Source organism: Berkeleyomyces rouxiae, assembly GCF_048999995.1.
Source record: "Berkeleyomyces rouxiae strain 22BRR77 chromosome Unknown BrBRR77_ptg000008l, whole genome shotgun sequence".
NCBI classification, from domain to species: Eukaryota; Fungi; Ascomycota; class Sordariomycetes; order Microascales; family Ceratocystidaceae; genus Berkeleyomyces; species Berkeleyomyces rouxiae.
This window is the reverse complement of record NW_027396498.1, coordinates 764,398-788,382: the sequence shown is the minus strand read 5'-3', so window position 1 is coordinate 788,382 and position 23,985 is coordinate 764,398. Positions and strand designations below refer to the sequence as shown.

The following is a 23,985-nucleotide window of genomic DNA, read 5'->3' as shown; positions in this document are numbered from 1 at the left end:
AAATTTATAAACAGCAGAGAATGTTAATAGTAGCGATCGTAATGTGCTCAGAGCAAAACTACCAAATGCCACAATGATGCCAATATGTACGCAGCTTCGTTTCCAATCATATATACCCAAGAACCCGTGGTTTGCCCGGTGTTTACATAGTAATGCCCTGGATCTCGTACGTCTGCACACTGTTCTTCTCCAGACTGCTGGTGAATGCGCCGCCCTTGACAGTCATGAGGTTGTTGAAGGCGTATCTAGTGCCAGTTTCAGTCAGGATAGTCTCCCACATGCCGACGGCAGTTCCATCGGCAGGGACCTCCTTGAACGCCGACAGGTCAAAGGCAAAGTCAGTCTTGTCGCCAAAGTTGGCCACGACAATGGCCAGCTTCTTGTTCGTGCCGTCGTAGGCCGCGACAACGCTGTCGCTGCCCGTCTCGAGCATGGTCATGCCGGGGCGGATGTGGCGCGAGAACTGGGCCAGGCCGTAGTACTTGCCAATGGCGGACTTGATGGTCTTGGCCTCGTTGTCAGCGTCAATCAGGCCCCAGCCACCGCCGTCGAGCACCTGCCAGTAGACCCAGCCCTTGGGGTGCATCATGCGCAAGTCGCGCAGGATGCTCGAGACCATCTTGGCGCCAGTGCCGTCGTTTTCGCCGTGCTCCGACGTCCACAAGTCCTTTTTAGCGTCCGAGGCAATCTTGTAGAGCTCCCTGCGCGCGTCGTCCTGGTCGGGCTGGTAGCCGTGCGCGTTGATGCGCGTCACCTGGCCCTGGGCCGTCGCGCCAAGCGCCTTCCACGTGTCGACCGTCTCCTGGAAGTGGTTCTCGTCCGACGCCGCGATAAAGGTGTTGGTCAGGCCGCGCTTCTTCATGTTCTCCGTCAGGTGGCCGAGAATGGTCGCCTGCGAGGCCCGGTCAATGTGGCAGCCCTCCTGGGTGCCCGTCGGGCCCTTCCACCAGTTGGCCATGGGCTCGTTGAAGGGCTCGATGGCGGTAAAGACGACCTTCCAGTCACGCGCGGCCTTTTGTGCCACGGCGGCCAGGTAGTCGGAGTGCTTGTCAAAGTACTCGGCGGCCAGGTTGCTGCCGCCGTCGTTGCCGCCAGCGGGGTTGAGGTTCTCCAGCATCCACCACATGGGCGAGTTGCTGAAGAGCTCGGTCTTGGTGACGCCGCGCTCAATGGCCTTGGTCAGCATGAGACGCTGGTTCTTGTCGGCCTCCCAGTCCCAGCTGGCAGAGTCAATGTCGCTCGACTCGTCGTTGAGCCAGAAGCCCTCCATGGCACGGCTGGGGATCATGGACGAGGTGATGTTGATGCCCTGGTTGTTGACCTTGTTCTTGGTGCAGGCACCAGCGTTGTACCGCGCAATGTTGAAGCCAAGACCGGGCAGGGTCTGGTCGTTGAGCTTAGTGTCCTTCAGGGTGAAGAAGATGTCAGCCAGGTCATCGCGGTCGCCAAAGACGGCAGCCCACCAGGCCAGAGACGTGCCCCAGCCCTCCCAAGAGCCGTAGTTGGTAGCAGGATCAACCTTGATGTTGGTTTGGGCAGAGGCCAGCTGCACGCTGCTGGCAGCGAGAAGAGCGGAAAGAAGGATGGCAGACATAGTGCTATGAATATCAAGTAAGACGGTGTCTGGTCAAGTGAGTGGAGAATGGCGAGTGTGTGTTAGAGTGAGAGAGTGTGTGTATGGATGAATACTGGATGCTGAGAAACGATGGAGCGCTGACAATCAATGTCTGCAAGGAAATGAGCCTGGGAATGCTAAAGATGGATGAAGAATAAACAAGAACCAGAGAAAAGAATGAATCAGACAAGCGTCTGCTATGAGGCAAGAAAAAGACTGTGTGAGTGGTTGGTAGTGACGAAGAGAACAAGCCAGAAGATCCCCAAGAGCGGCCGTACCTGTTCTCTTTATATGCCCCGGCCACGGTGAAGTCCAGTGTCCCGATATTCCGCTCCCGCTCCTCTGCCACATGCAAATTAAACCCGCGCCGGATCTCAAGGTGCACTGCCGACGAGGCCCTAGCTAAAAATAACCTCATCTGAATCGTCTCGTGGTCGCGTATCACAAAGTCGCCCCATATCATATGCCTCCTTTTTTTGTTTTCGATTCCCCGGACCCCTGCCATTAGGCCGCGGGGCTTTCGGCAAGGACTCAGTCTAGGCGATCAATGCACGATCTGCTTCCAACATGATACCAGGTCAATGCTCAGAGCGACCTTGAGATACTAGTCTTCACATCCTGTCTGCCGTGCTGCCCACACAAACAGGTTTTTGGAGGAAAAAAAAAAAAGTTCAGTAGAATACCGGCGGCCCCCTAAGCCCGTGTTCATGATATTGATTCTTGGCCCCCCCTCCCCCCTCCCTGCATAAACCACTTTGTTTCACTGCCTCTGATATCTTCCACGTGCAAATAAGGAGCTTCATCAGTCACCGGATCCCAATAACCCCAGCCATGCTCCTCTCCATCGTTTAATCTCACCCACGCAGTCTTCCAGTCGTATTTTAAGCATACAGAAAACCAAGTTCGCCTTCCTCCCGAACAGAGAACAGCCCCCCCCCCCCCCCCCCCCCGATCCCACTCTGCTTGTATCAAATCTGCTACTTTGTTCTTCCGCGATTCAGACCGGCGACCTCGCGAGTGTCTCGTCATCCCCCAATACTCGGATGTTATTTATAGCAACACAAGCCAGAGCAAGAAATAATAAAAAACAAACCCACCAGCCTGGTCTATGCGTGATATTTGCACTCCATGAATGTCAACTGCAAATCAAGAAGCCCCAAAAACAATGCGTCTGATGAAGTTTAATTGCCTTCAGGCGGAGTTTTTCATGCACAATTCCAAAGAAGTGCTCACCCAACCCCATGATCCTGGGCTGTCTAACCCTATGGACACTGTGAACCCTAATACAACCATCACGACAACTATCACTCTTCATAAAGAAAAAAAAAAAAAAAAAGAAAACGAACAAGGTTAATCAGTCAGTTACACAAAACAAGCAAACAAATACAAATAACTAACTGCTCTGGAATACCAAAGCTTCACGTCAGGGAGCCAACCGCATTTCTAGGCGTCTAGCTGTCTTTTTTTTCGTTTACGTTCTTTGATCCCGCCTAGTGTGTCTTGGCTAGGTTGGCATCACATCCCAACACCAAAAAAGAAAACGAAGAAAAAAAAAAATTAAGACCAAACACTCCAAGAAAAGCTGCGCCCTAAATCCCCGAGTCCTCCTCTGCTTCTTACACACCAACCACTCCCGCAGCCGCAATGTTGATGTTGCACACGGCTACACAGACAGATACATTACCACCCAATCGGTCGCGACTTATGTAAGCAATACACATCCACATCCGCCTCCCCATGCAGACTCCCAAGCCTCAACGTCTGTGAACAACGACTTATAGATGGTCGTTTTTTTTTTTTTTTTTTTTTTTCGTTTGCACCACAGAAACTAATCCATGAGCCAAATTCGCAGACTCAGACTACACTCCAAAAAAAAAAATCAGACCGCTGCCAGTTAGTTCCATGTTGCCCCAGCAAAGCCCAAACAATTAAAAAAAAAAAGGAAAAAGAAATTATCTCTATCGTTAACCCTCTGACTAACTGAGGAAAAAAAAACCCTTGTCAAATTTCCTTCCTTTTTTTTTCTTCCTCTTTTGTAGACGTGTGTGTGTGTGTGTGTGTATTGTCTGGCTTTACGCGAAGGCTTCTTTCGACCTATCGACAAAGTGTTTGTTTCCAAACAACACACCCAGTCTGTAAACAACTTGGGCTTCCAGATGTTTCTCACCGCTTCTAACATGCTCTTATAGTGTGAGCTCTTTCAGACTGCTATCCCATCAAACTGTCTCTCCCTCTCCCCCTCCCCTCCCCCTTTTCTTTAATTCGTTTTTTCACAAGGCCACCCACCACCACCAACATGACAGTCTATTGCACATGTGGTAAAAAGTTTGCTCACTTCGACCACATGGAGACCCATCTGCAGACAGCCAGGATTCACCAGATGATTGTGTGCTCCTGTGGCAAAGAGTTTGCCCACGTCGACCACATGGAGGCTCATCTAAAATCAGCCAAGATTCACCAAATGGTTGAGTGCTCCTGTGGTAAAGAGTTTGCCCACGTTGACCATATGGAGGCTCACCGAAGGGCGGCTAGAATCCACTGGACTGTCGAGTGTTCCTGTGGTGAAATGTTCCCCACGGTTGACGATATGGATGACCACATTGAAACATCTAGCATCCATCAGGCCGTCACATGCACTTGTGGCAAAGAATTTGCGCACGTCGACCACATGGAGGCTCATCTAAAATCAGCCAAGATTCACCAAATGGTTGTGTGCTCCTGTGGTGAAGAGTTTGCCCATGTTGACCATATGGAGGCTCACCAACGGACAGCTAGAATCCATTGGACTGTCAAGTGTTCTTGTGGTGAGATGTTCCCCACGGTTGATGACATGGATGACCATATCGAGACGTCCAGCATCCATCAGGCCGTCACATGCACCTGTGGCAAAGAATTTGCACACGTCGACCACATGGAGGCTCATTTAAAATCAGCCAAGATTCACCAGCCCGTCAGATGCTCCTGTGGCAAGGTTTTCAAGGCGGTCGCACATATGCAGGAGCACCTGGAGTACGCCAAGGTGCATAATATAAACAGAGCTTCGGGGGTCGACTGTACATGCGGACGAACATTTGCTTCGAAGGGGGCGCATAATAAACACCTCCAGCTAGCAAAGGTACACACGTCACCTTCGGACCGCAGTCGACTGCTTTGCTGCGGCAAAAAGTTCCAGACACCGGGTGGGTGGGATACTCACCGACTCGCGGCAGATGTACACCAGGGAGTCTCGTGCTGTGGTGTGATATCCAGAACAGTAACCAACTTCGCGGCCCACATTGCCACGTCTATCATGCATAACAAGTCTACTGCCGTAGGAAAAATGCTGGAGTGCACATGTGGAAAACCCTTTGCAAATGAGACTCAGATCAGCAATCACTTGCAGAATGACAACACGCACCTGAATATTAATGGTGAGCAGGCCCCCGAGATACACACCCCTCTGCCATGGCCTTGACTAACGTTGTTTTTCTTCCTGATAGTATGCCCCTGTGGGCGGGTTTTCGCCGCAGGGCAGAACCTGGCACTGCATCGCCGCTTCACTTGTGCTCTCAGCCGCACGGAAATGAAGCCAGGCCCACAGGTCCCAAGTATCAGCCTGAACGTGACCACCCAGCCTCCCAGAAAGAAGAAGCGTGGAAAAAAGAAGCGAGGCATTGCTCAAGCCACCGGGACCATCACCGTCAAACCTGTCAAAACGTCGCTCCCGTCTTTCATCCAGGTCAGTGAACGCCAACTTCCTTGCAGGCCGCGACACAGAAACTTACTGACAACTCTCTCCGAACTAGGGCTTCGATGACTCGGACGACTCAGACGAGTCGGACTACTTCAGCGACACGGAATCCGACAGCAGCGGCTACGACATGGAGTATATTCCGTCTAAGCGCCCGGCTGGCGGACTGGACTGGAGTCTGTGCAGCGAGGACTGCAGCTGGTGTGGTCGGTGTGTCGTGTCTGATGGCGACGATTGAACGGTTGGTGGCGGCGGGAATCGGATGGGAATGTGGTGGCCGGTCGAAGCATGACGAAGAAGAAACGCGCCCGAAAAAGAATCGCGGCCGCCGCCTCTTGTCTACCGCTTAATGACTCATTGAATACAGAGCTAGCCCTTCCGGTAGTTGCCCGCCGCCCGCTATGGCCGTTGGGCGTCTTACAAGGCAATAACCAAAAGCATTCTTGTGACCACGAAGCCTGTATTTCCTGCGGGGGGAGCCTCTTTTGCTGCTCTTCTCCTGGTTCTTCTCCTGTGCTTCTACTCTAGACTCTATCCTCCATCCATCCTTATTCTGCTCTACCGGCCCTCCTCTCTGTCCTTCGTCTCCATTTTATCTCTACACAGCCCCTCTGTCTGTATCGTTAAATCTTTGTCCTGCCACTTGGACCACCTAAACCACTAGTATCTATTATCCGTTCGCACCCCTCATCACAATGATCTCTTCCTCCTGTTCCGCTGTGCCTACAGCCTGCGAGATCACATCCGTCATTCTCTCCCTAGGATATCTGCAGTGCTCCGTCTGCCACGACTCCGTCTACGACTATTTTGACATGGTCGAGCATTTGTGCTACTCCCCCGTCGATGGCGAGAACCACTTCGACACGACCTTTCCCTGCGACGCGTGTGGCCTTCACTTCAACAATCGGCAAGGCCTGCTGGAACATGTCTTTGACCCGGTCCACGCTCATGAGTTTGCCCGCCAATTCTCAAACACCATGAAATGCTGCAGTGGTCTCCAGTACCCATACGGCGAAACCATCCATGATCTCGCTGCCCTCTTCGCGCACATCCAAGCCGCGCTTAAGTCTAGCCGACTGGATGGCTGGTCTTCGCTAGCAGAGCAACAAGCCAGGACATGTCGCTGCAACGAGACTTTTGACGCGCTCCCCAACTACATCTGTCACTTGTTTAGCACCCAAAGGACACTCAAACCGCCTACTATCACCACCATCAAAGTCCGCCCTGATCCCAACGACCCTGCCACAGCTCGCCAAATTGACTACCGCCACCCGGTCTGGCACCGCATTTTAGCCAAGCAAGGCATGTGGCCTCTGGCTCCTGAATTCCGCAGATGCTTTGATGGCTGGTATCCCGAATCTTCCACTCAGCCTTCTGCAACGCTCGACGATGCCTCCACCACGAGCACAAGCTCGCTAGACTCGTCCCCCAATTCAATTGCAGCTATACCACGCACGCCGACCCTCACAAGAGCCGAGCCAGACAATTCTCCTGAAATCGTAAACCTGTCGCCGAAAGTCGAGGATAATCAGATGACAGACACCTGCGAGCTTCTTTCCCCTATTCCGCCTTGTTAAGCGCATCCATGCGAGCCCCCATCCCCCCCTCTCAGCGGCCCCTCGCCACAAGCTTGAGGTTTATCTCGAGTGCTCCAGTAATGCTAGTCGCAATTCGCTTGAATATACTCATGTCTCCACATGTGTTTTTTTTTTCCTGTGTGTTTGTACATAGCAGTAGTTAGTTATATCAGATATGACGTCGTTCTGTAGTAGCGATGGAATCGGATCACATGCTTGTGTCATGGGTCTATTGCCATCCGACTCGGTCGAGAAGAGGAAAAGCGGCCGGTGTAACTATAACTACAACATGTATAACAATGAATAGTGGCTGAGATATTCCTTGCCTCTTGTCTCTATCTCTCTCTTTCTCTCTCCTTTTCTGCACCTAGAAAGGGCGATTGAGAAAACAAGGGCTCATACCCTCTAGGCAATGAAAAGGTACCACTACAGATACATCAACACCCTGTTCTACGGGCTACAGTGACACAAACACGAACCGATGAAAATGACGATTGACAAATATATATTGAGAGGTTGACTACCAATAACTCCCATCCCATCCCATCCCGTCTTCTCCCCCTCCCCCCTAAGAAGGGGAAACCTTGATATATAACCAAGAGGCTAAGAAAGAAGAGGCTCAAGACCACACCGAAGGGCAGGTGGAAAAAGAAAAAAGAGAAAAAAAAAACGGAAAGACCACCATTGTATAAAGCTAAGAAAGGAAGGGAAGAAGAAGAAAAACATAACTACCCCCTCTCCCTTGCTCAGATTCACAGACAAGGAAAAGGAAATCCTGTCTATAGACAGGACTTGAAAAGAAGGGGTGGCCGTGGCATAGAAGCAACAAGCCGCACAACGAAATAAACCAGAAAAACAAGGAAGAATAGACAGAGAAACAACAAAAAGAACCAGCGTGGAAATATAACATGAAAGCAGGCTCTGTTGGACATGTGGTAGAAACAGCCAAAAAAAAGAGGGGAAAAGAACAAAACAACGACCACTAAGAAAGGCAAAAAGAACATGAGCGGTAATTTCCAACAGGAATACATGGCAAGGGAAGCACGAAAGCTACCTCCAGCAAGGAAAAACAAGAAGAAACCCCCAAAAGAGAGAAAACAAAAAGTAAAGAACGGGGAAACATTCAGCAAAAGCGAGCCTCCAGATTCTATCATTGATTTGAATGAAACGCCCCCCCCCCCCCCCCCCCCCCCCCAACAGTGAGAACGAACAGTAGAGTAGAGTTGGACAAGACAAGTAAGAGTGATTGAATAGGAGTGAGAGGTGTAAATAAAGTAGATTGATGGAAATCATGGGTGGTTTCGTGATCATAGTTCTCATAAAATCGTCGCAGAAGCAAAAAAAAAACAAAATAAAGACAAATGTTTGAATCGAAAAAGGGGAGGGCGGAGAGGGCATGTTCCAGCTGTGGGAGCATGAGAACCGGCGTATCACCAGCTTCAAGTTCCAAAGCCAGTTCAGTCAATTCAGCTCTAGGAAGCCTTGCTTTTTGTTCTGCAAAGCCAAAGAGAAAATAAAAAACAAAAAAAAACAGAACCAATAAAAGACTGTCCCAAGAAAAGAAGAACAAAAAAGGAAAGGAAGAAAACACCAACAACCCCTCAAACGCCATAGACACCACCATCAGATTAACTGTGAGCTCCGCGACAAATGCTCACATACGGACATCGGGCTCCACGGGGTTGACAAGCGGGTTTCGACGCACTTCGCGCTCGTCGTACATGAGCCGGGGAAGCGTGATAGGGCCCTCGTCCCTCTCCGGCACCACCGCATTCCATGACTGTGAGCGCGAATGGCCACCGCCGCCGCCACGAGCAAACGGAGCAAGCGAGCCTAGGAAAGGTGCGGGTGGGCCGGTCCGCGGTGGGAAGGTTCCGTGTGGCGCAGAGCCTTGACCAGGTCGCTCCCGAGGGTGAAGGCTAGAGCCAAAGTCAAAGCTCGAAACGCTGGCTCTGTCTCGTGCGTAGTTGCGGTGAGGGGAGAATGTCGGCGAGGCGACAGGTGAGTGCGCCTGGTGGTAGTAGTCCTCGGTAGGAGTGACTGGTGACTGAGAGTTTGTGCCGTTGTTTGCGACATTAGTGTTGGCGTTGTTTCCCGTGACGCCGCCGGCATTGTTGGCAATGCGAACACGGGCCAGTTCTTCCTGCAGATTGAACTGCGGCTGGTTCGCAAGACGCCACTCCCGTGCGGAGGTAAGCGAACGGGCTGGCAGGCCTGTGTTGCTCAGAGCCGAGCCAGGACCAGGGGCCAAAGAAAGAGCACCGTGCGATTGGCCACGGGCATGGCCACGATGACGAGGTACAGGGGGGGCAAAGGACGGCGGGGGTGCCTGGCTCTGAGTGATTGTCGGGGGAGGTGCCAGGTTCGGGGCCTGCGATGGCCGGCGCAAACGGTCCAAGTTGTCGCGCATGTGAGACGGGCCGGGACGTGAGATCTCGGCAGGGGTCATCAAACTTCTGGAACGGTTATGGCCATGGCTGTGACCATTACCCTGCAACATGGGGGCCAGGATGCGCTCTTGGTGCTGGGGGTGGTGCTGTCCTGAAGGGATACCGTAGCCATGCGACGGATGCGGATGCGGCTGAGGTTGCTGCGGTGGTTGCTGTTGTTGCCTTTGGTGTAGCTGTACGGGATGCTGTGCCTGAGATGGATGATGCGGGGGCTGAGATTGGGGCTGAGAGCCCCACGGGCTAGTCATCGGCTGCCCATGAGGCCCGTTTGGCGGACGCTGTTGATATAGCTCAGCGGGTGCAGCAAGAACAGAACCAACAGGTCCGGAACTAGGAGCCGTGTTGAAAGTGTTTGTGTATTGAGGGTGTCCATAGTCGACAGGGGTTGACATGGACCTCGAATGTGCCGAGGCCATCCCAGCGGGAACGGCATGAACGGGATGTTGTGAAATGGAGACACGCTTCCTCGCCATAGATTGTCGGTGTCCACGTCCACCCTGTGCGGCCAGTGAGTCCGCCGGAATAGGTTCATTGGCATGGACGGTTTGCGCATGTTGACGGAGGTTGTCTAGGCGAGTGAAGGACCGGTTGCAATGGCAAGTGAAGGGACGTTCTCCAGTGTGGCGTCTATTCGAGAGGAGGTAAGATTAGCAATCAAGCTTCGGAAGAAGACAGCAGATGGTAGGAGGTGGTGGCGTACCTTATGTGGCGGGACAAATGCTCGCTCCGGGTGAAGGATAGAGTGCAAGGCGGGTAGTCGGTGCAATAGAACTTGTGTGGGCGCTTCTTGCTTCTCTTGCGCTTAGGGCCTTCATCTTCGTGATCCGATGAACTCGTGCCCCCGGGAGACTTGGCGTCATTTTCCTGCGACTTGGGTGTTGAAGTGGGAGCGGACCCAGAAGCCTTGACTGGGCTCTCTTTGCCGGAGTTCTGGGGCAAGCCTCGGCTGCCGCTGTTAATCATGCTCAGGGTCGTAGCGGCTTCGGAAGTCATGGGAGTGAGTGGTCTCATGGGCAGGTTCTGGCTGGAAGTCTGAGGATTGTGTTGTTGTTGGTGGTTGTGGTTGAAAGGCTGCTGTTGGGAGTCCGCATACATGGCGGGGATTTTATTATTGTGGGACATGGCTAGCGACATCTGATTGACCAAATGAGGGCCTCTCAAGACGATACGATTTGGGCGATGTTTGAAATGTGCGGGCGGGTGGGGTTATCGAGATCAAATTGAAGACCAAGACGCAGGAACAAGTGGAGAACTTGGACAAAACTAATCAGGGACGAGAAGAGTTGTGCCGAGTTTGTTTCTTCTAGATCTTGAAGAAAATACAAGTAAAAGTAAATACTTGTACGTCGAGCCGGGCTATTAAGTGTCCCAGTGGGTGGCGAAGCAGTGTTTCGTTGTCTCTGTTGACCAAGTAAGGCTTTGTAAAGGAGAATGGAAATAAAGCAAACTGGTGCGGTAGAATTGGATCCACGTAATAATGGGTGGGTTGGATCAAGACACGCGGGGTGTGCGAAAGTTTTGGAGCAAGAGCTAAGCTTACACAAGATAAAAAATGATAAAAGAAAGGTGATGAGGAAGAAGAAAAAAAAGCAACCTAATGACGATAATCAGAACAGGCCAAATTATTTGTTTGCGCTTGGTTTCCTATATTATTTGTCTCGGTTTAGCGTGTTGGGCGAGAAGAAATGAGGAAGAGAGAAAGAAAGAGGGAAAAAAAAATAGGCAATCGTACACAAATGATTGTTTCGTGTGTCGTCGAGGCGCAGGGCACAAGTCGAGGTTGCTAGCAGAAGCAGGTGTAAAGCAAGGTCCAGGTGCAAGAGCAGCAGATGCAGGGTTCCAGTGCAGTATAGTCTGTTCTGTGTCTGTGTGTTGTGTCTCAAAGTCAAGGCACAACTACAAGTACTTGTACAGAGCAAACCATAGAGGGTTAGCCTGACTGTTTATCTGTCTCTAGAATTCAGGGCTGAGTAACCAAAAGCGAGCGAGGCAAATAGCAGTCTGGAATAGAAGCATGTGTAGTTGGAATAGCAAAAAAAGAATTCAGAATCGAGGCGAGAATAAGAGTCCCGGGACGGAGATCCGCGGTGAAAAGAATCAGAAACGGCAAAGAAAGTTGGTTTGAGAACGGCGGAGGTTTGTTTCGGTGTGATTTCTGCGTCTTCAGCAATGACGGCGATTAAGGATGGCTGGTTGGTGTGAGCGTAGATTTAGGTGCAGGTGTAGGCGTACAAGTAGGCGTACAAGTAGTATATAGTTATAGTTTGATAGGCTCCTGACTAACGTGGTGGAATGGCGTTGTTGCTGAGGTTTTTCGGCTAAGGCCTCTTTGTTGCGTAGGCTGTCACAAAAGGTAGTCTGTGTCGTTCGTTTGTGCGGGGGGGTGTCCTCGCAGGAGAAGTTGACAATAAAGAATAACGACCGAAATAAGAATCCAGATGGGTGTTGGCACAAGTTTGTGGATTCTGCGGCGACGTGCAGAGCATCCAAGTAGTTATATAACTAGATAACTAGTTCTTAGAGGCAAGTGAATACTACTTGCACGGAAGAATTCGAATACAGGGTCAGTGAAAACGAAAGCTGGGGTTGAAGGGGTGCTAGAAGGGAAGAAAAACGGGAGAATGGGAAAAGAAGAGAAAAGAAATGGAAGAAGGAGCAAGCTGGCTCGTTGATAGAGGGAGAAGAACAAAAGATCTGTTGAAGGAAATGGTGGTCAGTGCGAGTTCAACTGGAAGAAGTCAAGAGGCTCCCAATGAGCATGAGAACCAGGACAGAGAACACGTCAAAACGACGTCTCAGGAAATAGTGAGCGGCCGACAACTAGGAAGAGTGGTGGGAGAGGTAGGAAAGGCAAGTCCAAGGGAGAAACAAAAATCGGTGAGCAGATGGGATATTTTTTAAGAAATAAAAAGGAAGCAAAGGATGGAGGAATTCTAGACCGAGAGACATCCAGAAGAAAGCCAGACAGGAAGAATAAGAAAGCCAGGCTAAGAATGAAAAAGAAGAAAAAAAGAAGAAAACTAAGGCGTGGTCTGGTCGAATGCGGAATCAGGCAATGAGCAAAGTCAAACTATGTTGTCACGACGACATGTGCAGTGTAGATGCGGCAAAAAAACAAGCAGTTTGGGAGGAGAGAAGCCGAAGCCACAGGAATAGGACGGACGTGAAAACAAGAACGCAAATGAGGGCAGGGTTCAGGATAGTTGCGAAGCGCTCGGACTTTCAGATGGCGAGACGGGCTTTTTTTTTGAGGCGGAGGAGGGGCGAGTGAGTGGACCGACATACACACAGAGCACAGAAAACGCTGAAGCTCAACACCATGGAGTCAAGACCTAAGAGCACCTGGATACCTTCACCAGCAGACAGGCGAAGCCGTATAAATGAAGGGGGGAAATGGTGGCTCAAGACAGGTTCATAGACGAGCTTTATGGCGTTTCGAGGGAGACAGGCATGTCATGTGCGTGCAGGCGTACGTGCTTTGCTGGTGCAAGTTCACATCCAAAGACTGTAGATGTAGGAGCAAAGACGCGGCAGCGGAAAAGGACAGAACTAACGTGCTTAGAAGATTCAAGCTCGAGTCCAGGCGGTGGGTGAGCAGCTTCTTTTTTTCTGGTGGGTAGCCGAAGCGATGTCACTGGTAGACCGACACACACATCTCACGCTGACAAAGTCTGGCGGGAAAACAGAGATAACAGGGTCAGGAGATCAACTGCAACGATCAATTCAGGCCCCAACTCGGTTGCCTTGCGACAGATAAACTCGGTCAATGAGGCGGCGGAACAAGAGCTGGAGGAATGGATGGAGGCAGGGGCCAGATAGGATATACAATCAGGGCACAATCTGCTTGCAGGGTGTAGATCCTTTAGGGATTGGGCCTACTCGGAGTTGTACCTGTGTCTGTCCGTCTGTCTGTTTGTCTGTCTGTCTGTCTGGTCTGTCTATGTGTGAAGGAAGTAAAACAGCTATATCACGCAGCGAGCGCCCATCCATCTCCATGCTGAAGATGGTGTATGCAGGGGATCAGGAAGAGGGGGAAACAGAGGGAAGAAGTACTTGGATGGGTCTTGGTAGGACAGCAAGCGGGCAATAAAGGGCGCACCAAACAGCGCAGCGCAGCACCTTTCACATCTCCACCCAGCCATAGACGTAAAAATTACGGTGCATCTGGCCATTCACAGAACAAGATTCAGCTGAGCGAGCGACCATTTCCTGCATGCCCCATCCACCCACACTGACTGCACACTTGCACACAGACGGGGACGGCGCAGAGGCAGAAGAAACTGGCTGCGCATACCAGGGCAAGGCGATGCTGTGTTTTTTTGTTCTACCGTTTGGCTTGGCCGTCCTAGTCTCGGTGGTATAGGCGATATCAAGGCCCCAAGTCAACTATGCCCACATGGCCTGGAGCAAAATACAAGCAAGCGAGGAGCCGTCATTTCTCGTATGGGTGTGACTTTTTGATCCGCGCAGTCTGGGATTAGGGGTCATTGGCATTGGCAAGGCAGTTGAACAGGGACAGGACCGCCAGGCCCGGGTCCAGGACCAGAGGCAACGTACAGAGAGATGATCATCGAGACTGTAGCACTAAACTATACAGCCGCAGCCGCAGCCTCTGTTCTCACGTTCACCTAAATGTCAAGGTCTTAAGCCGCAGATCAGGGTTTGTATGTCCTCAACGCCCAAGCAGCGGTTGATTGGCGGAACAGGGTTTGACGCAGAGAGGAGCAGCAACAAAGACGAAGGACGAAGAGGATTTCGGGGGGGGGGGGGGGGGGGGGTCGAGCCAACAAACAGGGTGAACTTGAGGTGGACAATCAAGCAAGCAAGCAAGCAGCGGGCAAGCAGCGAGGGCACTGAGGGAGGGAATCGACAATCAAGGGCGGGCCTGTGGGTTTTGACTTACCAGGATTCAGAAGGATGGATAGTTGGTAGTATTGTAACCACAGAAGTACAGGGACGAGTTTGCAAGTTTGGGGCAGGGGCCGCAGTCTTGTCTGGTTTCCCGGCGGGGAGTTGAAAAAAAAATTATCGAAAAAGGCGACGAGGCGTCGGAACGGTAGCGAATGTTGGCGATGGGATCTTCTAGAGACGAAGGAGAAAAGCTTTTCTCAGAGGACATGGCTAGTTATATATTATTTGGCCAGAGGCTCTGTATTTTTTTTGGCATTTGGATTTTTGTGCGGACCTTGAACGGCAGTAACTCGTTTTGATATCAAGCTAGTGGGCTAGTCAGTTTGCCCACGAAGTAGTTGCTGGTGCCCGTGTCTATATGTACTTGTGCCTGTTTGTACCTGTACTTGTACCTGTACCTATACGTCATAAGCCAACAAGGTGTCTCTGCACAGACAGAGAAAAGGTACCCAAGGTACCAAAGGTACAACCACGCAAGGGAACAGCAGCCAAGCTGTAAACCGTGGGTCTTTTTACATGTACATTTGTACCTGTGTACATCGCACAAGCTCCAAACCAAGGCCGGTACGAGGGTACACACGCCTGGATACATGTGCACTCAGGTACTCAGGTACATGCATCCACGGCCCCTTGCTGGCCTCTGAAAACAGGCTACATGCCCGCTGTTAACCCTAACAAAGGCAGCATGACCACGGCAGCAAAAGAAACCAAGGGTTTTTGACTCATGTACCAGTACATGTCTGTGTATTTGCTAGTTTGCTCTACTTTAGTGTTGCCGAAGTGTGAGAGCTTGCATTCGCTTGGTAGAACAGAAACATCAGATTCTTCTTTTGTGCTTCCATGTCTTGGAGGCGGGAATGAAGCGTGTAGTGTGTTTTTTTCTGCCAAGCGGGACTTGGACTCGAGTTCAACGTCATGTACGTATTTGTACTTGTACTTTTATACGTACATGGTCGTCGACATCACATCACCTCGCCTTCACATGTGCGTCCATGTACATATGTATGTATACGTGCATGATACTACATGCAGGGCAGCAAGCTTAAGTCCAACACGCCGGTATATTGCGGTATTGCATTGCTGCGTGCTTGTACTTGCGCGCCTCTACTACGCCCATTGCGGGTGGCTAGAACCTAATACGTCAAGCCCAAGAGCGATGGCCTGTAGATCCGGCTTAACCCCAATACCGAAGACCGGTGAACAGTCCAGACGCAGAGCGATGCATAAGGTCGCAGGCGCTTGCTGCAAAAGGAGAAAATGGGCCACCAAAGTCCGACGGATGGATGTGCTGCACTATTGCCAGGCTCCTCTTTTGCCTCTGTTTCTATCCCCGCTTCATTGACGTCTGGCGCTGCGTCCGGCTCTGGCCACGCTCCATGGGGCATGGGGCTCTGGTCTTGGGGCGGTTGGCCTGGGGGGGTGGGGGGCTTTTCCGTTATAGATGCACCAGCCACGTCAAGAGCCGGAAGCAACAGACGGCGAAAATTCTAGCGCCCCCCCAAGGCCATATGCAAGCGGGGGTCTGCAAGATACAGCCTCCGCGGTACTTTTATGTTCCCATGCCATGTCAACCAATCAACGTGCTTGTCACATCCACCCGCGCGATAATCTGGCTTGTCCGAGAGATATCAGAGCCCTGGCAGTCCGCTCGCTTTTTATATCTTTCCGCGCCTTTTCATCTCTGGCTTTTCTGCTGTCTTGATTATCCTGTCGTGTCTCGCTTCCTTGGTTGGTATTTCTGCCAGGAACCAGGCACAACTCACCCCCAAGGCCAGTGTCCTCTTTTGCCCCTCTCCCCCCAGAAAACAGAACAAGCCCCCTCCCCTCTCCTCTCCCCAGGCTCTTAGCTCTTGGCTCGTCCACCTTTTTTCTTACTGCGTGTCAAAAGTCGATTGTTGCCACCATGTGTACGTCTAGTCTCCCATGAGGTGAGATTTCAGCCGTATTAGGGTTAGCCGCATCCACATGTCCGTCTTTCTATCCGTCCAGAACAGGCAGGTGTCGTTGGTCTCGGTGTGGGTGTCACTTCATCAACTGGCAACTACTAGTTATTATGTTGCACACACAAGTATGTATGTACATAGGTACTTGGGCTGATTTTCCTCACAAAGAAGCAAGGGCTTGGCTGCAGGCTGAGGAAGGTGGGCAAGCTCCCATGCAAAACGGAAGGAACGAGCGGAGAAGAGGGGGGCTGGGCATAGGCCTTGGCCTGGACCAGAGACCAGAGACCAAGCTCTTTTTTTTTTTTTTTTTTTTCCTACAGTATATAAGGGAAAGCAGGGCAAAGCAATGGAGATGAGGGGGGAGGGGAACAGGTACAGCAAAAAGACGAGGAAGCGCACCACATTTTTTTTTCTCTTTTTTGTCGTTGTGAGAATTTCCTCCTGGCAAGCCTCCCCTCTTCCTTCCTCTGTCCCCGATGACGACATTTCGATGTTGCGTGGGCAACTACATGTATGTATGTACATAGTTAACTACATTTATTTGTAGTTACCAAAAGTACAAGAGTACAATACAAACCCTGTCCCGTAATCCTGCCCTCTTCCTGCCCCTTCCTGCCTTGCCGAGCGCACCAGGGAGGAAGGGACATATGGAAGTGACGGCCACCAACAGAGGCAACTGCTTCACAAGACCGCGCCTGATCAACGGCATCTGACCTCCCTCGCACAACCCTTGCTAACCCTGGCCGCCGTAATATTGACAGCTTGCTGAGACTTGTAGATGTGCCCTGGACAGGTCGAGAGAGAAGCGAGTCATCCGGTAATATTATAGAGCGTATGACGGGCCAGCAGAGAAAGAAAGCGAGACATGAGGAAAAAAATGACGAGAACCAGGGGCCTCAGGCACAGGTTGGACGGTCCCAAGCACCTAGACGCACGGGGGAGTAGAAGCACGGCACTTTGCCACCCGCTCTCAGCAAAAGGCCAGAACAGCCGCGGGCGTTGGCCGCCGATCGGCGGTGTTCTTGTGGAGTAGCGGGCGGGCGGCAGCTTCTCTGACATGCAGGCTCTCGGTGGAAACGGGCGGCCCATGACGGGAAGAAGAGCCCGCCCGGCGTAGCATGCATTTCGGGCGTGTGCTGCTGGCCGGACCGTCCAACACGTGACTGCCACCAAAGCAGGACAAGAGAAACAAAGAAGCGCCGCTCGGCCCGCGGCTTGGCCTCGGCGCCCAAACACGAACAAAGGGAGCTTGGATATCGGGTCGGGTCTGCTGGTGGGTGGTGTCTTCTTTTTCTGCTCAGTGTTTGGGCTTCTGCCCCCTCTCTCCTCCTCGCCCTTTGTGATCTGTAAGTAGCACTATGGAAGAACACTCTTAACGACGTGCACACTCGTAATGTCGCTGTCGTTGTACCTGTGGCACCTTTAGCCCTGGCCCCGGTCTTCTCGTTCGCTGCACAACATGCCTTGAATGACACAAACAAGGTCCCCTCCCCTTCTCTCTACATCTCCCTCTGCCCCCCCCCCCTCTCCTCCCCTTGACAAAGGGCTCAGAAGAGATCGCCACAACCCTGCTGAAAAATACCGACAAGGGCACACCCCTCCCAAAAAAAACCCCTTCCTCAGGTTTGATCTTCGCCCAAAGACGAGACTAAACATGTTGTGTAAAGAGTAAAAAAAGGCTTCATCGCGTAGACGTACTGGGTGGCAGAGACCATGGCAAACTAGGAAGAAACAGGCCACCGACGAGAGATGAAACAAAACGAAGGCCAGGACCAGGGAGGATGCACCAAGATGAAGCTCGGAATGTGGTACAAGCAGGGAGTGAAGTGCTGCTGTACAAGGCCCCCGTAGCACAAGAATACACAGACATAGCTACATCTAGGATTGGAGGGACACACACTTAGTACACATGGATGGTTACCTGTAACTATACATACATATGTACGTATGCTAAATATATAGCTTAGACATGACGGCAAAGGATATTAAAGTCAAACAACGAAGAAAAGCACAGAGCCGCCTCTACAACAGCGGAATCACATCCTCCGTCCCCCCCTCCTCCGTGTCACTCCCCGAGTCCTCTTCGACAATCTCAGGTGTCAGATACCTCTGGCGTAGGCCCGTCTTCCAGTGCTCTAGGCCCTCGACACGCCCATCCGCCAGCATAATCTCGCCGCGCCGCAGCTTCATCGTCATGGCCGGCACAAGGAACCACTCGTGGCTCGACCGGCAGGCAATCACACGCGCTGCCTGCAGGCTCATCTGGCCATTGGCGTGGGCGTGGCCAATATCGCCGCCCGTCAGCTCCAGCCGCAGCTTCTTGGATCCGCGGCCCATGACCTTGTCCAGCGCGCGCAGGCGATTGCTGGGCTTGATGATGTTCTCGAGACAGTCGATGCAGTACATGTCGAGGCAGTGTGTGCACACGGCCAGGTCAGGCTCCCGGCCAATCGTGTTGAGGCACTGGGCACACACACGTGGAGTGAGACGCGAGTACGAAAGCAGCGGCTGCACAAGAGAGTCGGTGCTGACCGAGTTTGTAGATCTCGTAACAACCGTCGACATTGCCGTATTGATAACTGTAGCTGCACTAGTGGCTGTGGCCATGCTCATGCTATTCATGCTGTCGGTGACAATGGTCATCTGTAGACTCTCACTGACAGGCTTCCGCATGCTCTGGTACAGCGCCTGTGCATTCTCCGTGTCGCCAATTGCCACCAGAGCCCTAGCAATGTTGTCTAACGCATATGGATCGTTTGCCGGCTCATCGTCTTCCAGAATAGCAAGGCTCTCGTCAATAATCCCGGAAATCAACCGCTTAGCCTCGGCTGTTTGACCTGCAAGTCGGTACAGCAGCCCTCGATATAGCATGGCGTCATTGACATCGAGTCCCACCAGACGCTGCGGCATGTCTTTGTGTTGGTGCCGCCGTAGATGAATCTGCAGCTCATCCAGCTCGTGTGTCCATTTACCCGCCTGGAGGCTTTCAGGTCTAGTTGACCCAGACACGGCCATTTGCTTGTACACCAAGGCCAGGCTGCGCAGCGACATGAGATGCATTCTGCGGACCAGGAGACTGCCACGTAAATGGCTGCCAATGCTTAGAATGTCAATATGGATGCTGATGGCCTTTTCGTACTCGCGGGAGTAGTAGCGCAACATACCGAGGGCCAGTCTCAAGTAAAGCTCCTTGGCTGGGTCCTGCTGCTTAATAGCCAGCCGCACGGCTTTGTGCAAAGCGTCTACCATGAACGACACATCACCCGAGATACAAGCAGCACGCGGAATTGTCCATTCGGCAAACGTCCCCAGGGCTGCCTGCGCCACCAAAAAGTCCTGGAGCCGTGACCACGTCGCAATCTTGTCCAGTCCCGGGTGTCGGTTCATCCACTTTATCAGAGCCATGATATCGGCATGCTTGTTGTTTTTGCTGAGCGCAGCTAGATATGCAGCCTCGGGCTCAAAGCGGCTCCGGTCGTACGAGTTGTTGATGGCCTTTTTGTAGTATTTGAGGGCCTCGTCGATGCGATTGAGATGACGGTAGCAATCGGCGATCTGTAGTTGGTTCGAGTATCGCCGCCATGCTCGGTAGTCTGTATCTTGGGAACGGATTGTAGAAGAGATCTTGCTGTTCAAGTCGTCTTCCAGCGCCTCGCATGCTAAACTGCGCCGGAGCGCCTTGTCATACTCCTTGTCTACAAAGTGGCAGTATGCTATTCGGCCGAAAGTCTCTACCATGTTGCCATCAATGGCTAGGGACTTTTCGTAGAGAGGCAGCGCTAGACTTGTCAGCTTAAAGTTCAAGTATGTACTGCCTACTCGCCGATACCAGTGACCCGTCTGTTCAATGTTCTTGGCCCAGTTTAGAGCCTTTTGGACACGGTCTTGGGGTGGGATATGGGACCAGTTGATGTCCGAGTTTGTCCATGACTGACCCTCTTGAATGTATGACACGCTGTGTACAATTTTTAGACACAAGATTGTCGGGACGTACTTGTCAAAGGTCTGGTCCAGCCAGGCTGAGGCATACAGCCGTCCAATTTTTTCCACCAGACCACCTGGCTTTTGAAGAGCCTGTTGGGTCCACTCTCGAGCCTCGGGAGTGAAGCCGCTCGTGACATCGGGATCCGACATCCATTCAGACAGACACACCATGTTGGCATCTGTGAATAGTTTGAGACTTTCCTCCTCCTGTGTCCAGCCCAGGACAAATCGCCGCTGAGTGAGTAACTTGATGAGACAACGACCAATTTCTTGCTTGTCAAGCGCGCTGATCTGACTCTTGTCGACTGCCACAAGATGTTCTTGCCAGTACCACGAAGCATAGCGCCAAAGGTTACCCCCAAGAATCATTTGCTTCTGCTTCCCAGACACTGCTACGGTTCTGGGGGCCGTGAGAACCTGCAAGCAGGTCTTTAGGATATGGAGACTGGCTTGGGACGAGTTAAAGCCAATACCAGGCTTTCCGTCAGTGGTAGGTGCAGGCACGCATCCAGTGCGGAAGAACTCGGTGATGGAGGCATGGAAGAAGGTCACGTCTGTTTTTCGGATATTGGAGTCGAACTGAAAGTTCGGTTGCGCAATATAGTCGAAACTACGAGAGGTATTCTTGTCGTCAGTAGCAGATTCTTCGGCGTCTGGAAGAGAAGGGGAGAACTTGGTCGGGTTAGTCCCTTCGAGTTGCTTGACAAGTTCTGCTGTAGTCAGACCATCCTCGCGTATTAGTGCAAAAAAGCACGAGTATGGGCCGCGTAGCGTTTCCTCCAAGTTAAGGGGCGGTGCCCCAAAGCGCAACTCAAAAGTAGCCATGATTTCACTGAGCTTCAGGGTCTCCTGTGCAGACGTGACCCAGATCAGAATTTCATTGAGGTCGTGAATTTGCTCGGCATTTAAAGAGGCCTGAAGCCGCGCGATTGTCTGCCGGAGCATATCCTCGGCCCTTGGCGGATATTGTTGCACGCTTTCGAAAATTGAGGACATGTGTGTGCTGTTGTTGATGTCAGACAGCATGAACTGTGCAAGGATGAACAATCCGCCAACTTTGTCACTCAAAAGGCTGATGATCTTTTGCTTTGTGGTTTCATCAGTGCGTTTAAGGATGCGCAAGCGTTTAACCTCTTCTGCGATGAAGATTTTGACGTCTTTGCTAGCCCGCTCAGTGGTGATGATAATCTGACTGAGGCTAATGTTGTTCATCTCTTTCAGCGACATTACCCTATCTTGCAGGGTAGGGCGGCCAGTTATCAAGACTTGCAACGAGACCGACTGACTGACGGAACCTTGGTGGATGGATCCAATGTCTCGAAGCACTTCAAACAAGAGCTTCAACTCTGAAGACTCTGCTTCGTCAATACCATCAAGAATGAGATATACGGTGCGTCTTCTGGTATCGGTGGAAATTGGTGCTCGCAACAGCTGATTGAAAGCACTCGGGATAGTTTTTATTTCGTCTTCACTCTGCAGGTTGTGGAGCAGTGTCTTTGAGTAAAGATCGTCGTCTTCGGCGAGCTGATGCGCAAGATCACGGATGGCCTGGTGGACAGATCGAGTTTCCGGCCTGTTGTCGCGGAAGAAAAAGTACGCAAACGAGTCTAGTGACGCTTGCTCTGACTTGGAGATTTGCTCGCTGATCCAGGAGATAACTCGAACTGCGAGATACGATTTTCCGGTGCCTATAATTGGATATGGTTGATATTTGAAGATCGCAGAGACATGTGACGGAAGGATTTCTGTTGTCAGATGCGGTGATCAAGAGGGTATGGCTTACCTGGATTGCCCGAGAGCCATAGAAACTGATTCTCGCCATTGAACCATGACTGGAACGACGAGTCCTGGACCAGCCAGTCACCAGTGCCGGGGGTTCGGGATTTGTCGAGGTAGCGGAAGCGGTCTTCCGAGTAGACAGAGGGATGCAGAATATCTTTGACTTTGACGCGATTGCTTAGCATAGATCGTTCTCGGGAGTCGTTGTTAAGCTTCTTCAACTCCATTTCGATTTGGTGCTGCACGGCAATGGTTCTCTTGATTTCTGCCAGGGTTTCGGCCATGACCAGACCAGCCTCATCTTCCACGACAGTATCAAGTCTATCAATGATGGCCTGTACTGGACTGTCCTTTCCTGCCAGGCGGCGAAAGTACGAGTTAACACGGCCGCGTTTTATCTCTGTCAATGCCGCAAGCATGACTTCGAACAACACAGCCATGATCTCGACACACTTTGTGCGCAGTTGAGGGGACATTATCTCCCGGGCGTAAAAGTGCAGGCGGGTAGTGAAGCTCTGCAGGCGCTGGAACATGTCAACAATGGCATCGTAGGTTTGGGAAACACCCTCAGCAGCACCCATAATAAGCCGAGTAGCTGTGAAGATGGCCAGTGATGGCGCAAACGCCTGCTCGGCGAGCCCACCAAAGACCTGTCCAAGCTGGTCGACGGGCTGCAAAATAGTGGTCAGCACATCGACGATGCCGCGCTTCTGCTCGCGGAAGCTCTGAAACTTGTTGTTTTGCTGGTCGATAGCCACCACAAGATCATCAATGGACCGGACCGAGGTGTCTAGGAACGACATGGGCTTGCCCTTTTCCGCCGTCTGGATGTACTTGGTGTGTGCATCTTGGACAAGGCTCTGGAAGAGCTTTTCCATGTCCTCGCGGACATCTGGCTCTAGAGGGGGGGACGGGATTGGCTTCATGGTGTAGTAATGTTGGATAAGAAAGTGGTAGGGAGTGAGAATGAGAACGGGCCGGCGTATCCAGAGGGGGCGTTTATATATATATACATGTACATATACAGGTGAGGAGATGCAGGATGTCCTAGGTCTAGTCTAAGCAGACTCGGTGTGCCACTTGGAGCGGCAGGCCTTTCCAGAACTATCCCCAGCAATGTATTAGTTAGCCGCGAAGCAAGACAAGAGCACTTGAATGTGGGCATGTGATGTCAACGTCAAGGCAAGGCAATTTTGAGCGGCGCCATTTAAGCCTACCATGTACTGACTGTCTTAACTGTCTTAATTAAGCCCTGGACCAAGGCAGGTCTCGACAACCAAACTGAGTAGACAAAGACACCAAAGCATATGCCTCGCACAACCTTTGCCCGGCTGATGAGAGAGAAAAAGGGGGATGCAAGCTGCACACAAAACGGCCCACTCGAGCGCAGCCACACAATTCGTGGCCTCGCGGATCGGTCAGTCGGCTCCAGTTCCAGCTGGAGACAGGCAGATAAGGCGTGTGGGCTGTGGGCTGTGGGCTGTGGGCTGGGGACTGTCAGTCTTGGACCCGCGAGGGAAACGAGGAGAAATAACAAGTCAGCCGGATACAGACGGCGGCGGGCAGGTAGGGCGAGTCAGGGAAACGTGGAAGTGTGTCTCGCCGCAGCGCTGTAACCTTGGGCTTCCGGGATGTGCTCAGGTATGGCTACAAGAACAACAACAAGGCGGCTTGGCTTGTGGGGGAGATGACTGGCTGGGCTGGGCTGGTGCAAGAAGACAACAGCCGCAGAGACGAAAAGTGTACATCACATCCGTGTCCTGGCTCCCTGCTCCCTGCTTCTTGTGGTGGTACTGACCGGGCTTTCCTCTAGGGGCCCAGCCCCAGTCTGTATGCATGCTGCAGATTCTCCAAGACCTTCAATGGAAGGCGCACGAACCGCACCGTGAATGCGGGGAAAGGACAGCAAGGCCTAAAGAGGCCTGGAGAACCTTCAAGGGCCCTGGCAGAATGCTGCCGGAGGCTCCAGGGCCCCGGCTCCAGGGCTTCTCAGGGC

At 52.0% G+C, this 23,985-nt stretch overlaps 5 protein-coding genes across 5 annotated transcripts; 2 read left to right on the top strand and 3 right to left on the bottom strand.

Annotated features, from left to right (window-relative positions):
* Positions 1-142: 142 nt before the first annotated feature.
* Positions 143-1,594, bottom strand: BROUX77_006376 (uncharacterized protein; the record flags this gene model as incomplete). The annotated part of the gene is made up of 1 exon (XM_073751354.1): positions 143-1,594. The coding sequence occupies one exon, from the start codon at positions 1,592-1,594 to the stop codon at positions 143-145; it is 1,452 nt and encodes a 483-aa protein (XP_073603445.1).
* A 2,317-nt stretch (positions 1,595-3,911) lies between these two features.
* On the top strand, positions 3,912-5,583 carry BROUX77_006375 (uncharacterized protein; the record flags this gene model as incomplete). The annotated part of the gene is made up of 3 exons (XM_073751352.1): positions 3,912-5,025; positions 5,095-5,333; positions 5,401-5,583. 3 exons carry the CDS (start codon positions 3,912-3,914, stop codon positions 5,581-5,583), a joined length of 1,536 nt encoding a protein of 511 aa, XP_073603444.1.
* Positions 5,584-6,040: 457 nt separating this feature from the next.
* Positions 6,041-6,922, top strand: BROUX77_006374 (uncharacterized protein; the record flags this gene model as incomplete). The annotated part of the gene is made up of 1 exon (XM_073751351.1): positions 6,041-6,922. One exon carries the CDS (start codon positions 6,041-6,043, stop codon positions 6,920-6,922), a length of 882 nt encoding a protein of 293 aa, XP_073603443.1.
* Positions 6,923-8,576: 1,654 nt separating this feature from the next.
* Positions 8,577-10,494, bottom strand: BROUX77_006373 (uncharacterized protein; the record flags this gene model as incomplete). The annotated part of the gene is made up of 2 exons (XM_073751350.1): positions 8,577-9,999; positions 10,073-10,494. The coding sequence occupies 2 exons, from the start codon at positions 10,492-10,494 to the stop codon at positions 8,577-8,579; spliced, it is 1,845 nt and encodes a 614-aa protein (XP_073603442.1).
* Positions 10,495-18,248: 7,754 nt separating this feature from the next.
* On the bottom strand, positions 18,249-22,915 carry BROUX77_006372 (uncharacterized protein; the record flags this gene model as incomplete). Its single annotated transcript, XM_073751349.1, has 2 exons — positions 18,249-21,898; positions 21,994-22,915. The coding sequence occupies 2 exons, from the start codon at positions 22,913-22,915 to the stop codon at positions 18,249-18,251; spliced, it is 4,572 nt and encodes a 1,523-aa protein (XP_073603441.1).
* Positions 22,916-23,985: the final 1,070 nt, after the last annotated feature.